The 27,507-nt window shown below is 36.4% G+C and overlaps 1 protein-coding gene across 2 annotated transcripts in view; it reads left to right on the top strand.

The window, feature by feature from the left end:
• PRKD1 (protein kinase D1) overlaps positions 1-27,507 on the top strand; it is a 328,405-nt gene that overhangs the window by 167,477 nt on the left and 133,421 nt on the right. For both annotated transcript variants that reach the window (XM_045067697.1, XM_004755158.3), the window contains exon 2: positions 11,183-11,321. In XM_045067697.1, the coding sequence (XP_044923632.1) occupies positions 11,183-11,321 (139 nt within the window). The remainder of the gene's footprint in view (positions 1-11,182; positions 11,322-27,507) is intronic.

Below are 27,507 nucleotides of genomic sequence, written 5' to 3'. Positions count from 1 at the left end.
ATGCCAACATCCAAATCTGTGGTCTTTGCTTTTTTTTCTAGTACAGTACGTGAAATTAACACGAAAATGTCATAGTATGAATATATACAACGGAGTTGTTTAAAAAGCTAGTTAATTTAAAAACTTTCACCAAATATAGGTTAGTTTTGAAGGAAACTAATCGTTATCTTAGGTGTAATGAATATTTGTATCAGAAAATGCACAACACTGAAAGTGAAGAAAGCCTCAGTGTAGGTATCCAGCTTGAAGGTCTGGCTAGAGCAAATTAGAAATCATGTGAGCTGTGTTGAAGCTACAGGAACTAAGCAGAAACTGTAGGACAGTATGCATGCCTTCCTGTGCATCCAAGTGGTTCCTCATCTGGAGTTTTTGATGAAGAACAGAGTGGACTAGAAAATCTTGGTTTTCTTATAACTAACTTACTTATAACTAGTAATAACAGCAACAAACATTATCATTTTCCATGGGTCTATTATAAATATTGTAGGGTTAGTTTATTTAATCTCTACAGTGGTTCTGGGAAGCAATCAGGAAACAAATATATATATATATATATATATATATATAGTAATATATATATATGCCTATCATACATATGATATATGTCATATATATACACATATATGTGTCAAATATGGAAGTATGACTCAGAAGCAAGTTTCTTTATAAATATTATGATAAAATGCATAGTGAATTTTTAGGAAGGGTATAGTACATACCACATTTTCCAAACTTATTTCAGACCTTTTTGTCATAGCGCTTCTCATGGAGTAAGTATATAGGCTTTAGGAAATGTTAATTTTATCACTGAATTCAGATCTTGATCTAGGTCCAGGGGATTCTTTTTTTTTTGGTCCAGGGGATTCTTAATGAAGAAGCAGTTTGTGGAGTCTCCTTTAGTATCAGAGCTATAAGGTAGATCCTGACACAGGCATTGGTCCCAGTGTGGATCACCAGGCGATATGAAGGGGTAATGATGTGGGAACCTGAAATACTTTTTTCTACCCTTGATCAAAGAGACTTATCACCACGACTGTTAAGAACATGTAAAATTTTTGCACAGTTGCTTGCACTGCCAGCCCCTCTGACCCTCTACCACCCTCCTTCTGAAGTTACTGCTTTTGAGCTTTGGATCTGAGCTGCAACAGCATTTCTTCAGGGAAGCCTTTCCTCATTCCCTCTGGTCCTTTGTTGTATGCTTTCTTCAGAAGGTGCCCGTTTCTTCGTTATCCTTCTCTCACTCTGCTGTTATACCTTCATTTGTGGGATTAACTGTCTGATGTTTGCCACCCGCCCCAATTTGTGTTCTCCTGCTTTAGACAGTTACCCCTTCCTTAGCTTCTGAGAAGAAGGGACCGTATCTGTTTTGATTTATCATTGCATCTCTAGCTAGGGACACAGTACCTAGAAGTTTGGGTGCATGAACTTGTGGTATGCCATGACACGGCTCTCGACCTCTTAAGAGAGTTGTTCTGTGTGTCACGTGTGCTGTAGTGATCCATGTGGGTGCTCAGCAGGACCGTTACATTTGTGGCATCAGCTTTTCCACTTGACTTGGAAGGTCTGTGTCCCATACCCATTTCTTGTTCCTTTATGTACACCATTCAGAGATCTTTCATAAGAAAAGTATTTTACCTCTAAATACTTCTTCCTAACCTCCATTTCTAGATTTATGATCTGGGGCATAATCTAGGCAGTTCGCCTCTCTACCATGAACTATATCCCTGATAATTATACATACTTAGATCTATCCAATTATTGTGTAAAAGAAAATTGCCTGGAATAAAATTAATTTGGTCAGAATCAAGCATTTTAGAACATCAGGGTAAAACAGTTAAAAAGGAGATGGTTCACTCATTTAGGTATTCTACTAAAGATTGATTTTTTAAACTGATTTTCATAAATTGGCCATCTGTTTATATAGTCCACACAATTGGAGGATTGATGCCATATTAAAGTTTACATAAATACTTTGTGGTAAATGTGTGTAATTAAATTAGCATTTTCTGGTCATTGGTCTATGTATATTTAATATTAAAATTTAGTTTTAATGTAATAAAAAGTTACCCCTCTTGCATCTGAAATACAAACTCAGATTGTAATACACTAATTATCTCCCATTTATTATCATCAAAGTACATGATAGACATATGTACAAATTTTCCAAATAATAGTACTTTTTTTTCCAATTTTATCTTAGGTAATTTAGTGGAAATCTTTTCAAACATATTACTCAACAATATGCATATGTTTCTTTTTCTCTAAAGGACCAAAAATACTATAAATATTAATTATGGTTCTCTTAAAATAAACCTCTCCTTTGAGGATAGGATGTGGAAGACTGCCTGCCCTTGTCTTAAATGACCTCAACCGGGTTTTCTTCTGCTATAAGCTGTCCATTTTGCTGTCATCTAGCCTTCAGTGGGGTGCCTCAGTGACACTACGCTTTTTTTTTTTAGGATTTTTATTTATTTGACAGACAGATCACAAGTAGGCAGAGAGAAAGAGGAGGAGGAGGCATGCTCCCTGCTGAGCAGAGAGCCCGATGTGAGGCTCGATCCCAGGACCCTGGGATCATGACCTGAGCCAATGGCAGAGGCCTTAACCACTGAGCCACATAGGCGCCCCGCCATTACACTTTTAATGACTTATCTATCTAGTAAGAACTGAAGATTGCCATGGAATAGCTGTTTTAAAGTTCATTAAGTCGTTTACCTTAGTTTTGTTCAAAATCCAAAATCTATATGTCTGGGTCTAGCACTTTCTGGCCAAAAAAGTGCTCAGGGTCTTTATTTCTGAATCACTGTTGGCTGGACATTTGGCCACTCTTCCTGTGTTTCTTTCCTAGGAGAAATGGACTGAGAGGGACGATCAAACAGTATGAGTTAGGAGACTAGGCTTCTCATCCTTGTTCTGACATTACCTAGTATTGTGACCTTGGATAGATTCCTTAGTAAATTCTGGGTCAATCCAATCATCTCTAAATGAAAAGAAAATAAATTAACTCTGGGTATTTTTCTTCTCCAAAATTAATGATTTTTAAATTTTGTTAAAACCTTTTAATTGCTGTTATAGTCTTCATTTTATCCAATACATGCTCCCATCATCATCAGTTCATTAACTAATGAACAACCATGTAGCCTTATTAAGAAATGCAAAAAATATACAGTATTCTTTTTTTTTTAAAGATTTTATTTATTTATTTGACAGAGAGAAATCACAAGTAGATGGAGAGGCAGGCAGAGAGAGAGGGAAGCAGGCTCCCTGCTGAGCAGAGAGCCCGACGCGGGACTCGATCCCAGACTCGATCCCAGGACTCTGAGATCATGACCTGAGCCGAAGGCAGCGGCTTAACCCACTGAGCCACCCAGGCGCCCCAAAAATATACAGTATTCTATAATGACAGTTGAATTCAGAGTAAGGCAAAGAGTATAAAGTACATTTTTTTCCATTTCCAAGCTGCACATCTACACACCTAATTACTGTTGTGTAATTTCAGAGTGCCTACTAAGACTTGTAATAGCTATTACTGACTAGTAATCTGTCAAGGTATAATGCAGTATAATATGTTTTTACACAACAGTGTGAGGCTCTCATTAATTATTACCACCTATAATTGCCTAGATATGAACATTTATTTTAAACCTTAAAAATTATAGACAACAAAATAATGATTTAAAATACCTCCAGGAAGTCTATACACAGAAGTTGCGGCATTAGAGTTAATGATGTATTAAGTCATTTCTTACTGCTTTTGTCTTTTTAATAGATGACATATTATTCAAATTAACATAGAAGAAAAGTTTCTACTAACAATTAAGCATCACACTGAGTCACATCTGCTGTCTTAAAGATAAGCATGTAATTTATTAAACAGACTTCTTTAGCAATATCTGGTATATAACGTCAATATATTTATATGCTCTAGGGAGAAGAATTTCTAGTCTAGCTTTATTTTCCAAAGGTGTTGCAAGTTGAAGTTATATGCATGTTTCAGTGTCTGGTAGTACAGCCACCTTTTAAATCTCATAACCAAAGTCTACCATTTCACTTTAATCTAAAGATTACAAGCTAACCTATCCTTGATGAAGTATATTCCTTTTTTTTTCCCTCAGATATCTTTTTCTCTTTATTTTTCTTTGCTGTAATGTAAATGGAAAGTAAGTCTAAGGTCCAAATGTAAAACTGTGAACGAAAATGATTGTTTAAACCTGGGATTTTGAACTTAATGGAAAGGAGAGTATCTAAAAAAAGAAAATCTAAGCAGAAGAAAGTACGTGGCTCATCTGCCTTTAGGAAAGCAAAAGTGGAATAAATTAAAGCCCTGTCTTGGATGAGAAAAGGAAGTGTTTTGGCACTAGAGCGGAGAGAAGAGGACTAGCCACAGTGACTTTTGTGTTTGTAAATTCAGACCTTGAAGACTTCTGAAGTTGATAGACCCTTGGTGTTAGGCATCCAGTTTCAAAGGAAGCATTGGGTTAGTAGAGCAGAGAGTCATGATTGCTGCGGCTGGTGAGAGAAAGAATTACAGAGGGAGCAAGGGCTGTGATTGTTCACCAGGGTTCTTGGCATTTGGACGGCAGGCCCATGGCCCAGAAAATAGCAAAGTAAAATGGAGAATGCCTGCACTCCTGGCTCCGCAGGGGACAGTTAGGCTGTTTTTCATGGCTTGGGCAGTATATAATGCAACTTCTTGTGGCAACGCTATAACTGTCATTTAGTCGTCATTTCAGAAACTGAAATTCTGCAAAGACTTTTAAAAATATTTCTTGAAAACAGGCGTTCCAGATTTATTTTCATGAATCATGTATTTTGGACTGAGAGAGCCATGATTCAACCAAGAATCTATACCAACAGTTGCCACTAGGAGAGATAGCAAAGGTCTGCCTTTGACAGTGATTCTTAGTGACTGTGATGGAACACTATTCCGTTTCCTGCCTGGCTTGGAGGGGTGGTTGGGTAGAAGAGGGAGGGAGTTAAAAAGAAAAAGTTAAAAATTTTTCTCTGGTTTCTGTTTCCTAAGATTAGATTCAGAAACTAGTCACATAGCTATGTGGTCATAGGGTGGAATTCTTTTCGTGTGTGCCTTTTTGAGGATATGAAATCACCAAATCAAAGAGCCTGTGCCCAAATTTGAATGCATTTCAGAAATATGCCTCCAGATAATATAGAGTATTCACTTTTTCTTTTCCCCTTCATTTACACTTCATAACTTGTGTTTCTAAATGACAATTTAGTGTTCATGTTTTTGGTGGGCTTGAACCAGCTCATAATTTTATTGCTACAGCTGTAGCGCTGGGTACATGATAATCACCAGTGGTTATTCACTAAGTATTTGTTGTTTTTTTTTTCACACACTTAACTTTCTTATATACTTAAATTTTCAGTGTCATTAGACTTTTTTTTTTATTTATTTAGATTGTGAGGTTATTAAAAAGGGGATGTGTTAGTTGCCTAGGCAAAGTTAAGAATACGAATTTACCACTGTTGTCTTGGGTCTCGCTCACCACATCCGTCCGCAGGATCCAGGATCTGCTTTCAGAACCATCATCAGCTGCCTAATCGTTTCTGCTTTTCACAGCTCAGTGCTAAAGGGGCAAGTCCAACAAGAGACACCAGAGACAGCTTCACCCAACTGTATAGCTATTCTCTTAAGATAGTTGCTCATCCTTGTTGTCTCCGTACTCCTGGAACAGTACTTAGGTAGTATTTTGGCCCAACTAGTAAGTGGTAGCACCTTTTTATCTCTCTGCTCATTAAGGGTGGCCACCACTTGTTAGCAATGAGAGAGTTCTTGGAAAATAACTTGGAAAGCGCCTTCGATGAGAAGAGTGCAATATTCACCTGCCTGATGTGTTCCGTTATTGAGCAGAATAATTTAATCCCAGGATTTTCATCACCTTTTAGCAAAAGTAAACTGGCTGTGTGTTTTCATTTCCTAATCAGGCCATCTCTCTCGCTCTTTTTTTTTCTACTTGACTGAATCATGGATTAATTTGTTTCTGGTATTGCTTGTTCCTTGCCCTTTGTGATTGGCCTCAACTATGGAAAAGCACCCTTTGTTCCTCAGAGTTCCCGTCGGCCAGGTCACATTTCAGCAACTCATTAAAACATGTATTTATTCTACTCTGGAGCACATTGTCTGGCCAGCCATGAATTTATAGTGAAATGTAACAGTAAATTGTGCTCTGTGGTCAAAAATGCCAAATGATACACACAGCAGCACAGAGGTTTCCAGCATAGGGTAGAATTAAAGAGCTTAGGACCAGTGCCGTAATTGTTGGCCGTATTTTCACAGTGGCCAGTTTTGTTACAGTCGAACTTGGAGAGAGCTTGAAATCACTTATCTCAGATGTTTGTGCTCACAACCACAAAGCCTCTGAGAAACACAGAACTGATCTTGTAATAAGCTCCAGCTGAGTTTACAAGCCTCTGAGCCTTTCTGAAAGCCTGTTTAGTTTAATGAGGGTTTTCAGATTTCAAAGCTCACACACCTTCACATAAAAACAGATGATTATGACCAAATTAGGGAATGTTGTTCCATGAATATTTTTCCCCCAATATGTTCTCTTCTCAGTTGTCAGGCATTGTTTCATTATACTTTCCACCTTCCTGACATCATTTTTAAATATAATTTCTGGAAGTCTTACTGTATAGTTTCTGTTCAAGCAGAATGTTATGTTACATCAAAGGAAAGATTTTTTTTTTTTAAACAGTAAAAGGCAAATGTGTGTATATATTTTTTCTGGCCAATAAGAAAAGGTACAATTTGAAAAAAAAAAAAAATCTAATCCTCAGTTTCTTCTGCTGCCATGACAACTGTCCCATGAGGCAAGGCCTTCATGTTCACCCCTTGCCCTGCTTCACAGGGCTCTACAACCTGATTTTGAATGGCTTGTTAATGAAGAGCGAAAAGCCTTGTTTATGACCCAGTAAAATGGAATGTGGAAGAGAGGCTATCCACACCTCAGTGCTCTATATCTTGGACAAATAACTTCCATGAATATTTATAATGCTATCTTTATTTTTTAAATTCAGCTTTTAAAATAATAGTTTTAATATGGGTTGTCTATCTTGGTATTATTCTATCTATTCTTATTTTTAAAAGTGTTTTGTGAGTCACCCTCAGAAAGAAATATAATAATTATGATGTGAGGCACTCAAGCCTTACTTGAGTACAAAATCATCCATTCCATATACCCATGGTTTTACGAAGAGGCACAATATAGACTGGGATACTCAAGTGTCAGCAAGCTAAGACCATAGAGAAATAGAATTTAGATATTCTTGTAATGTTTCTTGTTGTCATTCTTGTAATGACATTACAAGAGATTAGATATCTCTTGTAATGTCCTTGAAGAAAGGACAAATTCCTTGTTGAAGAAAGCAAGAGGTATGTGGACATATTGACAGAAATTGTGATGAGGTGGCAGAATCCTTGCCTCCTAAGCCCCTCTTCAGTATTGCCACCTGATGTTTCCTTTGCATAGCATATCCTTCAGACATTAGTTAGAAGACACTGTAAAGTTTGGCTCATCTTTGGGAAGACAATTGCTGTTTCATCTCTCTTCCTCTCCAGCTATTATTGTGTACTCACCCCACCTCAGACATTAAATCCCTTGAATTTTCTCTCTCCTATCTTGAGTCAGAATCAGCTACCCACGGTTTTGGAAAGGATATGCTAAGGTGATCTGTGTATTAATTAATGTATTGTATTTTGAAGAACATTTGTTATCAAATCATAGAAGATTCTTTAAGTTAAAGTATAATTCAAACTCTCAAACTGAGGTTTGAGAGTTTTATGATAATTATTAAATTTATAATTTTACTTCATTAATGTATTTTGTATATTTATTTCAACATAATCTTAAAATGTACTGTAACCAATTGTGGACATTTTATTTGTCTTTAACTGACTTTTCTTGCAAATGCTGTTTACATAGAATTGGGTAGTCAAAAGGTTAGATAGAAAAGATTAGCAATCTATATTTTAAAAGCACACGAAACTTTGGGGTCTACTCACAAGGAGTATCTGGTATAAGACATGCTCACCTGCTCCAAACACATAGAAAACACTACAAAATGTGTAGAATGCCTGTTTTTGGACATTGTCCAACAGGCAGTGCAGAACTGTCATCCCTGAGAAGAGAAACAAACAAGGTGAGCACTACAGTCATGTGAGCTTTCTGCCTGGAGGCAGGATCCAAAGTGTAGTGTGGGGAGAAAGAACCTAAGAGGAGCCTAGTTGCCTGGCTGTGGGGAAGACACACGGAGTAGAGCTCAAGGTGACCCGGTTGAAAGTATTTTTAGGGAAGAAATACTGGAAAGATGGGACCTATACAGAAATAGAGCTTCAGAAATCTGCTTAAAGGTCTGCTTGAGTATTAGGCTGAATACAAATCTGTGTATGTGTATGATGGAAATTAGTAAGGCAGAGGAAAGAGGAAAGAGCAGTTGCCTGGAAGCTCTGAAATGAATACTTTCCAGAGCTCACATAGCACTGAGAGACATTGAGTTTGTATCAGGCAAAGGGAAGAAATTTCACTGAACACTTGAGATATTCCATGGAGATGTTCAAAGAGTTATGTATTAGTAGTAGGGTTAAACTATCCCTAGAGGAAATACTACTCTAAAGCTAACCTAATAAAGCTTAAAAATAAGCCTTGAAAAGACAAAACTGATCTGCAATTTTCTTCATATTTTGCCAAGACAAATATCAACATTCTCTAAGGGAAGACAGCAAAGGCAACTGCTCACATTAATTTGTAAAATCTGGCATCTAATTTAAAAAGTAGATGTATGTTCCATGTAAAAAGAAATCACATGGTATTTGTCTTTCTCTGCTTATTTCTCTTAGCATGAAACCCTCTAGGTCCATCTGTGTTGTTGCAAATGGCGAGATCTCATTCTTTTATACACAGAATAACACTCCATTATACAGAAACCATATTTTCTTTAACCATTCATTTGTCAATGGGCATTTAGGTTGCTTCCATATCTTTGCTGTTGTAAATAATGCTGCAGTAAATAGGGGCATGCCTGTATCTTTTCAAATTGGTGTTTTTATTTTCTTTGGGTAAATACCCAGTAGTGGAATTACTGGATTATATGGCATTTCTATTTTTATACTTAGTGAAATAAGTCAGGCAGAGAAAGACAAATACCATATGATTTCACTTATATGTGGAATCTAAGAAACAAATGAACAATCAAACAACAGCAACAACAACAAAAAAAACAGATACAGATCCATAAATACAGAGAACAAACTGGTGGTTTCCAGAGAGTAAGGGGTTGGACAAAATGGTGAAGGGGAGTGGGAGGTAGAAGCTTTTGGGTATGGAATGAATAAATTACAGGGATGAAATGTACAACACAGGGAATGTAGTCAAGGTATTTTCATAGCATTCTATGGTAACAGATGGTAGTTACACTTTTGGTGAGCATAGCATAACAAATAGAATTGTTGAACCACTATGTTGTACACCTGAAACTAATGAAACATTGTATGTTAACCATACTTCAATTTTTAGAAAGCATACATATGAAAAAGCAGGAAATGGAGGAGGAAATGTAACCCATAAGAATTAAAAGAATTAATGAAAATAGACCAGAATGGTAAAGGTAATGGACTTAGTAGAAAAGAATTTTCAAACATTTTAATGAAAATATGAGATGAAAGACTTGTACAATGAAAACTATAAAACATTACTAAAAGAAAGGAAACAAACACAAATAAATAGAAAGACATTGCACATTCATGTATTGGAAGAATTACTATTGTTACAATGTCTGTACTACCCAAAGCAATCTGCAGATTCAATGGAATACCATTCAAAATACCAATGGCATTTTTTTATAGAAGTAGAAAAAACAATTCTAAAATTCATAAGGAACCACAAAAGACTCCAAATAGCTCAGGTGATTTTGAGCAAGAAGAATAAAGCTAGAAGCATGATACTTCCTCATTTCAAAATATGTTACAGTAATCAAAAACAATATGGAACTGACTTAAAAACAGATAAATAGACTGATGGTCAGAGACTGATCAAACAATAAGAGAGAAAAGACACAAATTATGAAAAAGTAATAAAAAGACATCACTATGGACCCTACAGCATTAAAAGTGTGATAAAAGAATAATATTTTTTTAAAAAACCTTTTGACCAGAAAATCAACAATTTAGATAAAATCAGTAGATTCCTTGAAAGAAAACTACCAAACCTCACTTAAGAGGAAATGGAAATCTAAGTAATACTATCTAAGTGCTAAATCTTAGTAGAAATGTTTTATAAAGTTACCCAGATACTCCCATACACCCCAGTCAAAGAAGAACTTGTGTTCACACAAAAACCTCTAAGTAAACATTTATAACAGCTTTATTTGTACTAGTCAAAAATTGGAAATAAAATGCCCTTCAACTGAGGAATGGATACATGCACTGTGGTATATCCATGCAATATAATGGAGCATTCCTCAGGAATGAAAATGAAAAGATTAATGATACATGTAGCAGAATGGACAACCTTAAATCCATTATACTACATGAAAAACATCAGATTCAGGCACCTGAATGGCTCACTAGGTTAAGTGGCTGCCTTCAACTCAGGTCATGATCTCAGGGTCCTGAGATCAAGTCTGGCATCAGGCTTCCTGCTCACTGGGGGTCTGCTTCTCCCTCTCCCCCTCCTCCCCATTCATGCTCCCTTTCTCTTTCAAATAAATAAGAAATCTTAAAAGAAAAAGAAAAATGTCAGATTTTAAATTATACAATGTAAATGGTACAATACCATTCATACGATCTTCTTGAGAAGACCAAATTATGGACGCAGAAAGATCAGTGTTTTCTAGGGGCTGGGCATCAGGGGAGAAGTTTATAATAAAATGGGCATGGAGAAATTTTAGGGGGTAATGGAAACTGTTCTGTATCTTGACTGTTTTGTGTATACCACATATATGGTATGTAGTTCTCCTATACATTTGTCAAAAATTACAGAACAACACACTAAAAAGGGTGAATTTTACTGAGTGTCAATTTTACCTTAACTATTTGACGTAGCATAAAAATACCAGTTAACTTGTATTTGTGTCCTGACACTTTTTTTTTTGTTTGTTTGTTTGTTTCTATTCTAAATTCAGGAAGATTTTGACATGTAACCTATTGTGGTATTTGTATTTACAGTTTCCTGAGTGTGGTTTCTATGGAATGTATGATAAGATCCTGCTTTTTCGCCATGACCCTACCTCCGAAAACATCCTTCAGCTGGTGAAAACGGCTAGTGATATCCAGGAAGGTGATCTTATTGAAGTTGTCCTGTCAGGTAGTACACTTATTTCTCTATCCATAGATTAATAGTTTGTATTTGAAGAAATCTTCGGCATAATCTTTAAGGCAACATAGAAAACATACATCAAACTCTGCCCTAAAAGAAAATGTTAGACCTCTGTCTACAGGAACGTTCAAATTATTTTTTGGAAAAAGCAAACAGTTTGTCTTGAGTTGGCTGATTCTGCCCTCAGTACTGTCCCAGTCACTTTCCTCAACTGTACCATCTCCCCGGCCTCCCAGCAACACACAAGCATACTTTCCATTCATCATCTTGAATCGTTTGGGCAGCAGCAAAAGCAAAAAAACAAAAAAACAACCTACCCAACGGTGAAAGACAGATATTAGGGCCCCAAATACATGCATGGAGGGTCTGGAAGCCAAGAGATAGCAACAGGGCTAGGAATCCGTAGCTTTAGTTAAGTCAGATGTCTACTCACTCTAAGCCAGGACCAACTTGGAAACCTGAGTTCAGGAGTTATAGCAGGTCAAGCCATATCATGTGATACCAGCCAGTTCTGAGGAGCAGCTGTGTTTCCCTCTGCCCAGATTTATATTTCTTATTTAGGTTTTAGAAGTTACTAATCAGACTGTGTGTATCAATGCAGAAAAAAAAAAATAGGCGTATTTAACTTAAAAAAAAAAAAAAAGTGCCAGAGAACAGCTGTCGTGGGGATCCTTACAACAGTGATCAGTGCAATACTAATACATAGAGATCCAGATTTTTAATGTTGATTTTTGTGCAAATTGAGGAATTATTGAGAAACTCCGATTATGTTGCTCTTTTCTCCCCTCTTGCCATCTTTGCATGTTATCTCTTTGACTAAAGGAAATCCACTAGCTTTAGTGATGTTAGATTGCACTTCCTCAAGTTCTTCAACTTGTTCAGAGCCCAGACCTTGGTTGCCTTGTTTATAATTCAGCTGGACCTTGCTTTGATTCACTCCAATTTGTCTTTGTCTTTATTGATCACCTATCACAGTGGGAGGTCCTGGGATTGCCGCATTTTCACTGTATAGCTAGATCCTGTAAAACAACTTGTTTTGTTAGATAGAAGTTATAAAGTTCTTGTTTATAGGTTTGCCACTTGCTAAATCAAAAAAGCAAAAGCTTTCATGTGTTTTTTGTAGATAATACCAACCACTTTATTATTTTTTCATATATATCTTTTATTCAAGTATAATTAACATAGTGTTATATTAGTTTCAGGTATACAATATAGTGGTTCAGCAATTTTGTACATTATTCCATGCTTGTTATGAGTGTACTCTTTATCCTCTTCATCTGTTTTACCCATCACTCCCATTCACCTCCCCTCCAGCAAACATCAGGTTGTCCTATAAAGTTAAGAGTCTGGTTTTTTGCTTGTTTCTTTTTTCCTTTGTTCATTGGTTCTGTTTCTTAAATTCTGCATGAGTGAAATCATATGGTATTTGTCTCCCTCTGACTGACTTGTTTGATTTATCATTATACCCTCTAGATGTCTATGTTGTTACAAAGGAGGATTTCATTCTTTTTATGGCTGAGTAATATTCCATTGTATGCACATACCAAATCATCTGTTGATGGACACTTGGGTTGCTTCCATATCTTGGCTATTGTGAATAATGCTGCAATAAACATAGAGGTACATATATCTTTTTGATTTAGTGTTTTCATTTTCTTTAGGTGAATACCCAGTAGTGGAATCTTATTGGATCATGTGGTAGTTGTATTTTTAATTTTTTAAGAAACCTGTATGCTGTTACCTCTTGTTGGCTCTCTTACAAAACTAGCGCACCTGGCCTCAAAAAACTAGTGCCTTAGACATGTTGTTTTTTAAGTTTCCTATTTCTGAATCAGAGGGGCTGCCTGAAATAAATTATTCAGGGAAATCATGCCCTGGATCCATTCTCTCTATAATTCATATTAAACTCATAGCCAGACTGCTTTGCAAATAATGTAATATGTTTTATGAATCTTTTTTTTTTTTTTGCCTCTGGCAATGTCCAGAAATATATGAGAATTTTTTTTAATTGCATTTCAAAATTTGATTTATTTTTCTTGCCATTTTAGTTTTGTTGTCAAACGTTTTATAGTGATACCAGACAGATTGAATGCAGGCTGTGTGTGGGTGTGCTTGTGCTTATGGGCGAGGGAAGAGGGCTGTTTGTTTGTGTGTTACCTCAGTGAGTGGGACCTGCTCTTCAGCACACTGACCTGACACAGCCCTCTGCATTGCCCCACCGCCCAGCAAACAGCATGATGCTTCTCCTCACCATCTCTGCAAACCAAGACCCTCATGGTGCTTATACTCCACTTCTTTTGCCAGCCACCCTTTCTGTTCCATGTTCCACCTCTCCTGTTTCCCTGGCCACAGTTGCTGAGAGGGCTCTTAAAGGTAGCCTTTTTTTCTTACCTGTTGTCCCAATGCCAGGCTCAGGAAGCCCTCTTCTACTCTTATCAGCTGACTTGTCGGTATTTAAAATGAGCTATTCTGTAACAGACTAGTTTCAGATTTGAACCCTGGAGGCTTTCAACTTTGCCAGCCCATGTAGTCTCCCTTCCTCAGTGTCATTTAACCCTTAAATATACAAGCATATATGTTTAATTAAATATATGTATTTATAATTATTTATTATATATAATATCTGTAGTATATGTGTTATATATATATATATATATATATATATATATATATATACACATTCAATTATATTTAATTGATGATCTTTTGCGTTTCCCTGTTGGCTTCCTCGGCAGCTGGATTCTCGTCCCTCCTCTCCCACTGTTATGCTTCACATTGTGATTTCCTCAGTAAATGTTAAAAATGGTTTTTCCTTAACCACCCCTCCCCTCATTAGAACTCTGTTTTTCCCCACACCCCTTTCCTTTCTGCTTGTCATCAGTTGCCTGTGCCTGAGCTCACCACAAAGGCCTGGTCCAGTTCCGAGGTCCTCGCTTGGGCGCTCCTCCTCCATCTTGCTTGCTGGTCCCAAATCCGATCCTGGGCCCTGTTGTTTGACTATAGTTTTCAGTCCCTTGCCCCCCTGCCATCTTCAGACTGTATTTTTACCTTTCTTTTTTCTTTCCCCCCAAGATGTAGGCCACCATGGGCATGTCTTATGTCACCTGGATGCCGTCTCAACTATCTCATGTTCCCTTACACCTTCACGGGGCCTGTTACGTAGGTCTGTAATCTGAATGACTTTACCATCCATTTTTGCCATTCCTGGTCCTGAGCTACACGTGGCTTCTAGACACAGTCCCCTGCCTCTGTGTCTCAATGCAGACTCATCTTTACCGGCCTTAACTACTGTTCAGCAATCTCTTCTTCCCTCCTGCCCCCACATCCTTTTGTTACCATAGATGAGGTTCTCAATAAATATGTATGAGTGGCTTTCACATTAGAAGTTATCACATTTACAAAATTTTGAAAAAAATACTGATTTGTTATAAAACTATTATTTCTAAGCATGTCCTCAATAGTAAGAAATAGAAAGTTCACATCTCCTTGCTGTGCTCTGACTCAGCCCTTACCAGAAATTAGTGCCTATAATGTGGGCAGGGTTGCATTGCATTATAATTGGAGGCAGGACAAATGATTGCTAACGAAGGCACTTCAGGCATGGATGCAAGCGAGCTCATATCACTTACAAATTCTTGACCCAGTCCCGGAAGAATATGAAGTGCTGTACTTGAGAAATACGCATTTCCTGAAGGTGTGATTAAGGATCAACCTCATTCAAAATGCTATAGCTGTAGGAGGCAGGGGAACAAAACACTGGGTATCCCCTCTGTTGCCTTTCAACCCATTTCAGAACATAATGTGGTGGAGATTTTCCTCTTAACGACTATAATTCTATTGTTAAAATTCATTTATTAAAATTTTCTGTTTTTCCCCATAAATTTTAGTCTGTAGTTCAGCATGAACATAATCTGATTCTTTTAAATGTTTAACCACTCTTCTTCTAATAGCAACATGTTCTGACATAGGAATACAATAAAATGTGAGAAAATATGGAAAAAACTAATTTTGAGGAAGGTGAAATACTCTTGTCTCTTCAGGCAACATCAAGAATTTTCTCTTGCTTATGTCATTTTATGCTGAGACCTTTCATCATCTGTTAGTACTAACCAGGCTGCTCCTGGCTAATTTGCTGATTTTCTCTCTCCTTTTCTTTTTGAAAAACAGGGCTTGTGTGAGCTAGTGCATTTAGACCCAGTAAGCCAGGAAAACATTGCTCATGGGTGGATGGGTTGGGTTCTGGAGATAAAAAAGAAATAACTCCATGGAAGTTCCCCACCACGCACACTCCCACCACTGGCAAATTTTCTTTGTCTGTTAAGCAAAGGATTAGCATTGTTACTATTGTTATTGAGTAGGAAAACACTGCAAGTGGAAATTTCTCTTACTGGGGCCAAAGTCAAGTTCAAGTGTATAGTACTAAATTATAAAATAAAGTTCATGAAATTTATCTGAAGCCTTCTTCACGATGGGTCTCCATCAAAGCATAGTAATTCAGCCGTAGCAAAGCAAATTAATAACAGAACTGCATTCCCATGACTCAACTCTTTGTTTTTTGTTTTTGGGGGCTTGATCTCTAATAATTTGTGTGTGTGTGTGTGTGTGTGTGTGTGTGTGTATCTAATAGATGGTTAAATGGAAAATAGACAAAGACTATAAGAATTTCTGTAGCAAAATTACAATTTAAAGTCTTAGAGCTAAATGTTGAATTTTTCTTCTTTCATTGATGGTAAAAATCAATTTTTTTCCAAATATTTTTCACCATTTTTTTTAACAACAGATTTATGCAGTATTACTTAGAACTTTTGCAAAGCATTGTTACCACATGTGGCTGGTTAGTTATATCACACCATCTAGAGAGGAGAGTCTCATGAGAAAGCTAGTGCTATATAGTCCAGGCAGAGGGGGCTGTGGTCCTCTTTTCAGGCAGTGATTCCAGAGCTGGAACTAGAGAGAGGTTAAGAAGTATTTTAGCAGTAAAAGTGAAGAGATGTATACCCATTTAGATATAACTGATGAAGGAAAAATGAGAATATGAAGAGGACTCCAAGGAGAGCTACAGCCACCTAAGAGTGATCACATACTCTCCCTCACACCAAGTCTTGTTCTCACATGTTGTTTGATGTGTTTGTTGAGTGGTTTGGCTCCTGTTCCAAGATGCTGGAGAACTAATTTCTTGGGCATATAATATCATTGATTTCCTTTGAACAAGCTGTATAGTCTGTGAGATTCAGGGGGTTTTGTTTGTTTTTCAGTCAAAAAAGAACCTTAGAACTGCATGAAAGTGTTGCAAAAGGCTAATAGTGCACGGGTTCCACATTTTCCTCAATCTGCAGGTTAAGTACTGTGCATTAACAATTAAACGGTTTCCAGGGCCAGATCATCTGGCTTCATATTCTTTTTCTATTCCTCACTATTCACATTTTTGCAAAGACATTTAGTCATTATATGCCCTAGTTTCCTTACCTGTGAAACAGAGACAATACCGGCCCTTACGTTGTAAGGTTACTAAAAACATTAAAAGTAAGTTAATGCATGGAAAGCACTTCAGAGATTTCTACACACAGGCAACTACACAATAAATGTTAGCTATTCTGGTTGCTTCTCTTCTTCACACTCTAAGCAGCCTTTCTCCTCAGTGTTCATGGTTGTTAGGAAATCCTGGTCTGATGACTTTGAGAAGTGTTGTGTCAAACAATATTAAAAGAGTTATTTATTGCAGGACTTTTCAGAATTTTGGTGCATGCTAATATGAAGCAGGAGTCTCCAAGTTCACTTCCCAAATTCACTTTAACACAGACACATTTTTTTCCCCTCCAAGTATATGGTGAGTCTTGACCTCAGCAATCTACACTGGCGATACTACCCTCTCTGGGTCAAGCCCATGAATCAGTGGTCTGAGAGGGTGTATCTGTTCTGTCTACACAGAGGCCACTTTTCTCTCACAGAGGGTAATATTTGAAACATGGAAAAACAGGAGTTAAGAAGAAAGAGAGCTTTGTTTACATTATAGTACTGTTTACATTATAGTACAAGCTTTTGAATCAGTTTACATAAGTAAGGTTTTCTTCACAAAGACTCTGGGAGGTAGTGAAATCAGATACCTTAAAGCTATAAAATATAACATTTTAACTTGCCTACATCCTGCAGGAAGTAGTAGAGGTAGTACCAGAGCTTGAATCTAAGTGTTTAGTCGCTGTTAACATTACCTCAACTAAAGGTTAGCCCTTTGAACTTGGGACAAGTAAAAATAGGATTTCTTGAGAATCTCTTCAAACAATTCCTACTATGGTTCATTGATGTTTCAGCAAAATATTGATGGTATTTGTAACGACAAAACCAGTAATGAGCTACGGGTTCCACTGACATTTTTATCATAGAACCCTTATTCCCTCTTCTTTATTAAAAAGAATAAATATTTAATAAATACATAAACTGTGATCAGGTTAAGAAAACCCAGAGACTCTTCTTCATACAGTTACAGTACAAAATATGAAAAAAAGTAACCATGCCCCTGCTTAAACAGGATCCCATCATATAATTTCACAACTCTGATCGAAATTGAAATAGTGTCTTAGCATCACTATATTTAAGGAATCCTTATGACCATGTTTTGCTATTACTTGGATTCTGTACCTCAACCATGAGCCAAAAGCAAAATAAAACAAACGAGGCAAAATTCTAGCAAGGTCCTTTTATTTTTATAGAAAATGCAAATTATTGATTTATATGGTACTGTCCCAGTTATATCCATTTTTCTCAGATGTAGGACATTGCTTAGCAGTGTTCTCTACTCCTCTGAAATTGAGTGGAGGAGGAAAACCATGAGAGTGATACATTGGATAACTGTATTATTATTTCCCCAGGAATACATTAGATAGACATAGTTTTGTTTGTTTGTTTTTAAGAAGGGAGAATTAATCATGGGAAGCACCTCCCCAGTCTTCATACTGGTTGAGTAATTAAGGCTGTCAAAGACCTGGCCTTGAGTACTCAATTTATATTTTTTTGTAGTTGTTTTGGACATGTAAGTGTTCCAGGCTTGGTGATGCCGATTTCTGTCCAACGTAAGGTGCAATTATCTGTGCTGGCAGTATTGTAATAATGGAAAAATGCAATGTAAGATTACAGGTCATTTCTCTTTTCTTCGACCTATGGTTTATGTTAAGTGTGTCTTCAGTGTTTCCTTTCTATTATTGTTAATACTAATCCTCTTTCCTTTTCCTCTTTATCTTGCAAGTAAACCTCATTTTAGATTCTTTGCACTACCTTTAATTGTTTTCATAGAAAAGTGAATACAAAGAGGAGGCTATTGGAATGTTTCCGTAGACTTTCCACCTTTCCCAACTTGTGACCTCAACAGGGATGTGGTGGCTCAGAGGACTCCTTCCTTAATTTGATAGTTTTCTCTATTATTTGTCTCTTTGTGTAGTGGAGTCTCTAGGGAGATGTGGCACAATAGTGCATTGCTTCTCTGTCTTTTTACACTAATCCTAATTGTCAAGGCAGAGTGAAAACATTCTCCCCAGGTAACATGGGGCATAAGACAAACCCTAAAGGGAAAAGTTCTTTGAAGAATCTTATTTCATTTGAAAACTTTATACACATTTTACATCCTGCTGTGTTCAATTTCTCTTGTTTAATTTTGAATAAATAATATTACCCCTCATGTCGTTCTTTAAGAGAAACAACATTAGTGATGATGATACAAGGACGTATAGCATTCATTATGTGTTAGGCACAGTTTTAAGTGCTTTACATATATTAACTTAGAAATACACATCACAATTATTTTATGGCATATATCCATATAAATTCAGTTTGATAACTAGTAGACTTCTAGTCAAAGACTGGAATAAGTCCTAGATCTGCCATTTATGTCTTTCGTAATGATGGGCTAGTCACCTTCTTTCCCTGAGTCCTTAGAGCAATAGTAGTGTCTTTACTCTGATGTTGGGCTGCAGATTTCATGAGGGTATATATAAAGCATTTCACAAGATGCCTAGTGAAATGTGAGGTACTCTGCCTTCTTGTTCCACTGCCACCCCAATGGACTACAGATTTTTTTAAATTTAATTTAATTTAATTTTTTTTCAATGTTCCAAAATTCATTGTTTGTGTACCACAAGAACCATTTATTTTTATATTGAATCCTCAGGACCTGGCATGTCACATGCAATCAACGTCTGTTTGTTGAGTGAATGGATGCTTGAAGTAACAAAATGAACAAACTAATAAGCACATTATTAAATTGGTACTCCAAAAGTTACTGCTGTTCTGTAGGAATTGAATTTCATTGCTTACTGTTGGCTCTCCTTGGCTTAATCTATTAGTAATGTCAATATTATTATCACTTGACTAATCCTTTTCCAGATTCTTACGATCTTCTACATGTTGTCAAAAACTTATTATTTTTTAGAAATTACTTATTTTTAGAAATCCAGTTCTGCTTTCAAAATATTTCTGTGTATTTCACATTTCTTATGTAAAATGAGACCCAATTCATTAAACACCAATTGTTTTCCCATCTGATTCCCACAACTCCTAGGTTATGCTCTTCACCATGTCCAAGTAACTCCTTTGTTACCCACCTCAGTTCATTCTTCCTTCAACCAATTTTCCTAGCCATTGCTCTTTTCTTTCAAATATTCTTGCTCTTTTTCTTAAATGTATTCAGTAATCACTCCTTTTGGATGCACCTCCCCTCGCCCCCCCATGCTTATCTCACCTGCCTTCATCAGTTTTGTGTCATTTCCTCATTTGGGACCTCCGTGCTCCATATCTGTGTTAGCTCCTAGGAGTGACACTGGAGCTGGCCTCAGGCCCTGACTTCTCTATTTCCAGGTCTGGAAAGAACAAGAACTGATATCCTGGGATGCTGGCTGACCTTTCCTGCTCCTCCTCCTCCCCCCACCCCTAGACCTCCCATTGGAACACCATTGCTTTTATCCACCTAACAGAACAGCTGTCTGTGCCTAAGGGTCAGTTGGCACCATCTATAGGAAAAGCTGAGTCATGTGCTCCAAAACCAGAGTCTAAATCTCCATAGATCTCTCCATGTACATACCATGGTTTTCAGAGACAGACATATCAAGCCCCTCTGTTCACACAGAATTAGCCTAAGGCCGAATTCTTCACCATCTGGTGAGTGGCTATCCAGCCAGAAATCAGAGTTTTTCCCTCTCTTCTCTTTTCAACTATTACTTCTCTAATTGAAGCCAGTATTATAACTCATTCAGATAAACAGGAAAAGAACACAGGAATAATGAAAACCACACAAAAGGAACCTTTTCTCTGTATTTTCTGATCTCTGGGTAACCAAAAATTCTTTATATTTGCTTATTGGGTTGGAGATTTAACCAGCTCATGTATGTAAATCTTACCATGTTAGCACCTCAATGTGTAACAGGATCTCAGAGAACTTTGCCTATTCAGAATCATTCTAGAAAATATCCTAAGATACTAGTTCATTCTTTTTGCCTTTTTACATGAATTGGTGTGTAAAATACACAACACACACAAAAGTCTTATTATTTTACCTCATTTACCAGATTTGAGTCTGAATTATGTAAGAAATTACACTCCAACTCAAAAATGATTTTTACACATCGGAGGTAACGAAATAGGTGATTACAGAATCAGATCCTAATATTAAAAATGCTTTAGGCAATCATAGTATCTGGTAAATAGGTATTTCCTTGGCTAACTTCTATATAGAGGTGATATGAATATGATTTTTGTCATAGTCTTTGAAAAAATTATTAGTATTGAGTTAGCACAAAATTCTTGTGTTCTAGGCTTAAACTGGAGAATAAAACTGTTCAGTTTTTGTTTTGTCCATCTGTTATAAAAACATGAAAATTCTGTTCATGAGAATTGGCTGAGAGATAGGCAACCCAACCATTTCTCTAGTTCCGTCCTGTCCACACTAACTATGAGTGGCTATACTATATTTACCTAAAAATAGGTAAAATTAAAGCTGAGATCTTTAGTCACATTATATTTCAAGTGTTTAATAGACACATTAATTAATAGCTGCCATATTGATATAAACATTTCACTATCAAAAAAAAAATTTCTGTTAGAGCAGGGAGATAAACCAAATTTACTCCTAAAGATCTAAAACATATTGTTTGCACACACACATACACAACCCCCCCCACACACATGCTGCAGAAATGCCTCTACTGAAATGTTCTTTGATATGACATTTAGAGGAATATTAGAAATAACACACCTGAATGCTTTGGTAGTGTATCTATTACCAAAATCTCCGGGGAGAAATTGTCCACTATATTACCATATGACTTCCTTACAGGACAAATTCCCAAGACTCTAGTACCCCTAAACAGCTTTATTTTATAAGTAATGTTACTCTTACATGATGTCTGGTTTTTCTTTTTGCTTTGACCTCACCCTCTGAGACTGGAATTCATGGGCCACCTTTGATATGGCACAAGTCAATGCTATGTTACTTTCACTGTACTAATTCTTTGTATTTGCCACAAGATTCCATTTCCCCAGGTTTCTTAATTTCTTTATCTTGTTTCATTGCATGCTACACAAAATACCTTACTGCTTAAAAGCATAGACTCTGGAAATGAACTGCCTGAGTTCAGTTCCCAGCACTGCATTTATTAGCTCTGTGGCACTGGGAAGGCTAGTTAGGGTCTGGGTGTCAGTTTCCTCACCTTCAAACTGAGGAAGCACATGATAATAATATATAGTATCTAACACACTCCCTAGAACATAAGGATCTTGTAAAATCATAATACAAATGAAGGAAATGGGAAGTGTTGTTAGGAGAAAAAAAGGTCAGGAAGAAGAGCACAGCATCATGGTGTAATACATAAACAAATTGTACAATTGGTGAATGGCTTCATTTCTTTGTTTTACCTTACCTTTTTCCAACATAAATTTTTGCTGGCTTACAAAAACATAAAAAAATATAATCAAGATGTCATTAATTGACAGTGGATGTTGTCTGAGTTTAAAAAGACAACATTCTTTTTTTCTTTGAGAGAGCGAGTGCACAAGCAGTGATCAGCGGCAGAGGGAGAGGGAGAAGCAGATTCCCTGATAAGCAGCGAGCTGGTTGTAGGACTTGATTCCAGAACCCTGGGATCGTGACCTGAGCTGAAGGCAGATGCCTAACCAACTGAGCCACCCAGGTGCCCAGAAAAGATACCATTTAATTAATGTATATTCTAGAATATTTATTAAGAAGCAGTCATAATACTTTATCCTCATACTTCATAAGCTGCTTTGAATTCAAGGAAACCTGGTTTTGAAGGCCAAACCTTTTTTGGTATAGTGCCCATCTGTTTATTCTCAGGAAAATCACTTCTCTAGGTTTTGGGGAAATTGACATAGCAGCATTCTGAATGCGGTTTTTAAAATGTTTTGGTCAAGATTGGTCAGTAAAAATTGATACTGATCAAGACTATTTATGATTTTTTTTTAAGACTATTTATGATCTTATATCTTTTTCCTTTTTCACTGTGAAGACATTGGAATGCTTTCTTGTCTTCTGCAGGGATAGTTCCCTTAGTAATGGGAAGAATTATGACATATACACTGTTTCCCTATATATCTCTCTCTTTTCCTCTCCTTCTCTCTCCAACACACACACATGCATACACACATGACAGGAGAGTTCGGAGGAGGAAAGGAAGGAAAGAAAGTCAGAATTGTATATACCATCAAAATCAGCGAAATAAAGGCATGGAAGGCTGCCTCTGTTAACAAAGGCCAATTGGAGAATGGCTACTGCATGGCCCTCTGGAGACCTCATGGACATGGGTTATTTTTGTTTGAGGTATAAGGTTGGGCTTCACTTGAAAAGCTGCCACATGCCCCTTTTGGATGTCCCACGATGGGTGGTGACTCGTAGCACTTCAATTCAATAGCTCCGCCGTGCCGCCATCTGCCCAGCACTTTCATTCTGCCGGGTGGCGTGTCGTTTCTTTGCTTTTAACATGCAACCCATGTAAAAATCCCTCATAATCTGCCAAAATTAGAAATGCAGCTGTTTTAAGTCTTCAACAGCAATAGCACTATTCATTATGCAGTATGGAGGAATAAAATAGAAAGATGTATTTGAAAAGAGCAGTACTACACCAGAATGGATTTGTACCTCCACTTTTCTTAGTTATTTTTAAGACAGCTATAGGCTGTTACCAGTGTTGACTTCAGGCTTCAAGTGAAGTTGCCACATAAATAAATATACCAAATATTTCTTTTCCTACATGTATTTTAATACAAGAATTGAGATTTGAATCGAGCTCTGAGCTCATTTTTTTTTTTTCATGTTGTGAGGCAATTTCAGTTTTTTAGTTTCTAGAAAATGACAATTTTTTTTGGCTAACTCTGGGTCTCATCTTATTCTATTTTTATTTTCCTCAGAAGTTTTTTGAGGTTCTGATTGTTACAGCTTGTTAATCCTGAGAGCATGGTAATATAAAGCTGTGTAGAGAATTCTCAATGAGTCCAAACCGTTGATCCTCTATTAAAAAAAAAAAAAAAAAATCAAGAGAAAAAAGATTTTTCTCCCCGCACAGTAATCCCTTGGTGTTGAAAAACAAAAACAAAAAAGCAAAGCAAAAACTACCCCTTGATTCACTATGTTATCCACAAGCAATGTTTGTCTAGGGATGATATTAGGAAGCCATGAAGATCTGGTATGGGGCAAACCATCTGGAGACACCTTTTTTCACAGTGATTAGACATAACCCTTCTGAAACTAAAGTTTGAAATTGGTTTGCTCCAACCTTTACACTTTGATATTCATATAGGTTTAAAGGTCTAAGTTGAATTCATTTGGTGATGTGTTAATATTTCCTCCACATGAGCTCTTATACCATGTGAATTTTGAGCACTTAAGGTCATTTGGATTTGTGAGAACTGACCTGCAAAAAATTACTTCCTATGGAATCAGGTCATGAAGAGCAATGACAAAGCAAGACACAAGTTTGCTGAAATGGATGTACTTGATATGCATTTATCTCACATATTCAACAAGATTAATAATCCTGAAGGACAGAACAGTAGGTTATTGTTTGTAGAAAAAAAGCTTGTAACAATTAGCTCAGTGCTAGATACATAGTAGGCAATCCAGAAATACTTGTTCATGATTGATATACTTTACTTTCTAATTTAAGACTTTGTATATGGTTCTCAACATGAAAAGAAAAATTTAAGTTTGATTTTAGGGAGTTAAAATATTTGAAAATTTCCAAGCTAAAAGAGACATTATTCCTTATGACATGTTATTCTAATGGTTATCATACATTTTTTTGTAAAAAATGTAAAATTTTAATAAAAAATATGTTTAATCTATAGTTTTATTATACTACCTTTTCCATGTAGAAAAAATGTGTAATGTTTATATATTGAGCCAAATAGATTCATCTTGTCCTTCAAGCTTAATAGCAATTTCAGGATTATCTCCTGTGTAAATCTCTACTCTTGCTGGTTTTATGCTTTTAAAAACATTTAGTGCTGAGCATAGGTCTTGGTTTGCTATCTGTAATGACTGAAATCTATTTTTGGTCTTCTGGAGTACTTAACATGCAGAACAAGTGAGACAAGCCCAAATGCATCTTTCCAGCTTTAAAATCAGACTAGCCTCCATAGATGATACCAGTCTAGCAAGTGAATCAACAGTCAAAACCCAAATGCTTTTTAACAAACTTTAAATTTTTGAATAGTTTTAGATTTACAGAAAAGTTGTCAAGATAGTACAGAAAGTTCACCTCACCCAGATTTGCTTTCCTCTAATGTTATATCATCTTACACCGTCATGGTACATTTGTGAAAACTAAGAAATCAACATTGGTCCATGATTTGAACTTAACAGTTCTGTGGGGTTTTTTGCCCCCCCCCCATTAAGGTCCTATTTCTGATCCAGGACCCAGTCATAGTACACCATTGCATTTAGTTATGTTTTTCCAGTGTCCACTGGTCAGTGACAATTTCTCAGACTTTCCTTGTTTTTCTCTTGACTTTGACAGTATTGAGGAAGACAGACCAGATAGTCTGTAGTATGTCTCCTATTTGGGTTTACCTGATGGATTTCTCATGAATAAGCTGGGTTATGGATGTTTTGTATAAAGTACCAGGGAAGTGCTATATACTTCTCAGGTGTCAACACAACCTCACTGATGATGTGAGTCTTCCATCACCAGGTTAGGGTGGTATTGACCAGGTTTCTCCACTGTAATCTCACTGTCATTCTGGAAAGGGAACTACCTATATATATTAAGCTTAATTCTTTGGGAAGGAGAATTTGTGTCTTCTCCGTTTATTTATTCAAAACACAACTTTAGGGCTTTTTTTGTTTTGGGGTTTTTTTGTTGTTGTTGTTGTTTTACTACATTTGGCAACACAAGTTTTAATGCCACTTGTCAGCAATATTTTTGAGTACAGCTTTTCTTACTGTACATATAAGAGAGTACACACACGGATGTATAATTTAAGTAGATAATTGTGAATACCAATGAATACCAGTATGGTCAACTGTGATGGTTAATTTTCTGTTAGTTTGACTGGGCCATGGGTGCCCAAAGTTTTGGCTAAACATTCTGGTTATGCCTTTGAGGATATTTATGCATAAGATTAACATTTGAATCAATAGAATGAGTGAAGCAGAGAGCCCACCCCAGTGTGGGTGGGCCTCCTCACCCAATCTCTTTTAGTCCTGACCAGCAAAAAGGCAGAGCAAGGGAACAAAATCTGCTTTACTGTCCCTGAGCTAGAACATTGCTTTTCTCTTGCCTTCAGACTGAGATTGGGATTGGAACTGTTTCATTGACTCTAGGGCTTGCTGACTGCTGATCTTGGGACTTGTTAGCCTCCATAATTGTGCATAATTGTGAGAGCCAATCTCATGCTATTGGCTGTTTTTAATCTGGAGAATTCTGACTAATACCCCAATCATCCCACTGAAGAATTCGAGAAATACTGTAAGCGTGAAAACCTTCTCTGTGCCCCTTCCCTGACTTTGTCTCTTTCTGTTGACATTTATGCTAATCACCTCTTAGCAATTATTGTTTTATGTGGTGAGATTTACAACTTATAAGTTAAAAATTCTTCTAAGATATTCTTCTACTGAATAGTTATGAATCTGAGCTAGCAAAGTCTCTAAAATAGTTCTTTTCTACTTTTACATATTCTCCTTTTGTTTAGGAGAATAAAATGCATGTCTTCCTTAATTCTTTAGTAGGTACAATGATAAAGCATACTCTGAATAAACTAACTCTTAAGGAGTTTCCTCATTCCATAAATAATCTGCTTCTGAAGCAGGTGCTAATCAATGGATAAGGATCCTCTTATATTTAGTTCTCGTTTGCCATAAAAAAAGGAGATTTGCTTAATAACAATTTTCAAGTATTGTAGTGCAAATTGTAGAAACTTGACATATTAGTACTATAATAAATGCTATGTCATATAAAATATATCTTGGAGCAGTTACACAACATTTTACTATCTTGCTGTGGAAGGAATGATTATAGCTGTTTCAATTTAAAGACCAATACTTATTTTTAATTTTTAAAATAAGTATTATAAGTTGTAAAGACATTTGGTGTCTCCACTGAGACTAATAGGTAAAGAGAAAATATTTAGACAAATCTCTTATTTTACATTATGGCCACTGTATACATTTTGAAATTAAATTTTTAAAAATGTCAAATATTTATGCACTTATAACAATAGTTATACAATCCCTAAAACAAAGACTCGCAAGCTTCAAGCCCTAATAGTTAACTCATTTTTCTGAGTCATTTAAGTTTGCCCACTGACCACATGCAAAGCCAATCCTATTCTCACTTCTTTATGCCATTCTTTAAATATTTAATGCCATAAAATCTCCTCTTTTCTAGGTCATGTTTTCCTCTGTGTTTCCATTTGGTATTTTTTCAGCTTTATTGAGATATAATTGACAAATAAAATTGTAAAATATTTCAAGTGTACAACATGATGAGTGATACATGTATATACTGTGAAAGGATTCCCTCCATTGAGTTACATAACTTCCATCACCTCACAAATTTACTTTTTTGTGTGTAAAAACATTTATTTTCTACTTTTAGTAAATTTAAATTATGCAATACAGTTTTTTTTTTTAAAGATTTTATTTATTAATTTGACAGAGAGAAATCACAAGTAGATGGAG

Source organism: Mustela putorius, unplaced genomic scaffold (genome assembly GCF_011764305.1).
Source record: "Mustela putorius furo isolate JIRA1106 unplaced genomic scaffold, ASM1176430v1.1 tig00003898_pilon_pilon_pilon, whole genome shotgun sequence".
Classification (NCBI taxonomy): Eukaryota; Metazoa; Chordata; class Mammalia; order Carnivora; family Mustelidae; genus Mustela; species Mustela putorius.
The sequence above is the reverse complement of the archived record's forward strand: the minus strand, read 5'-3'. Positions and strand labels throughout refer to the sequence as shown.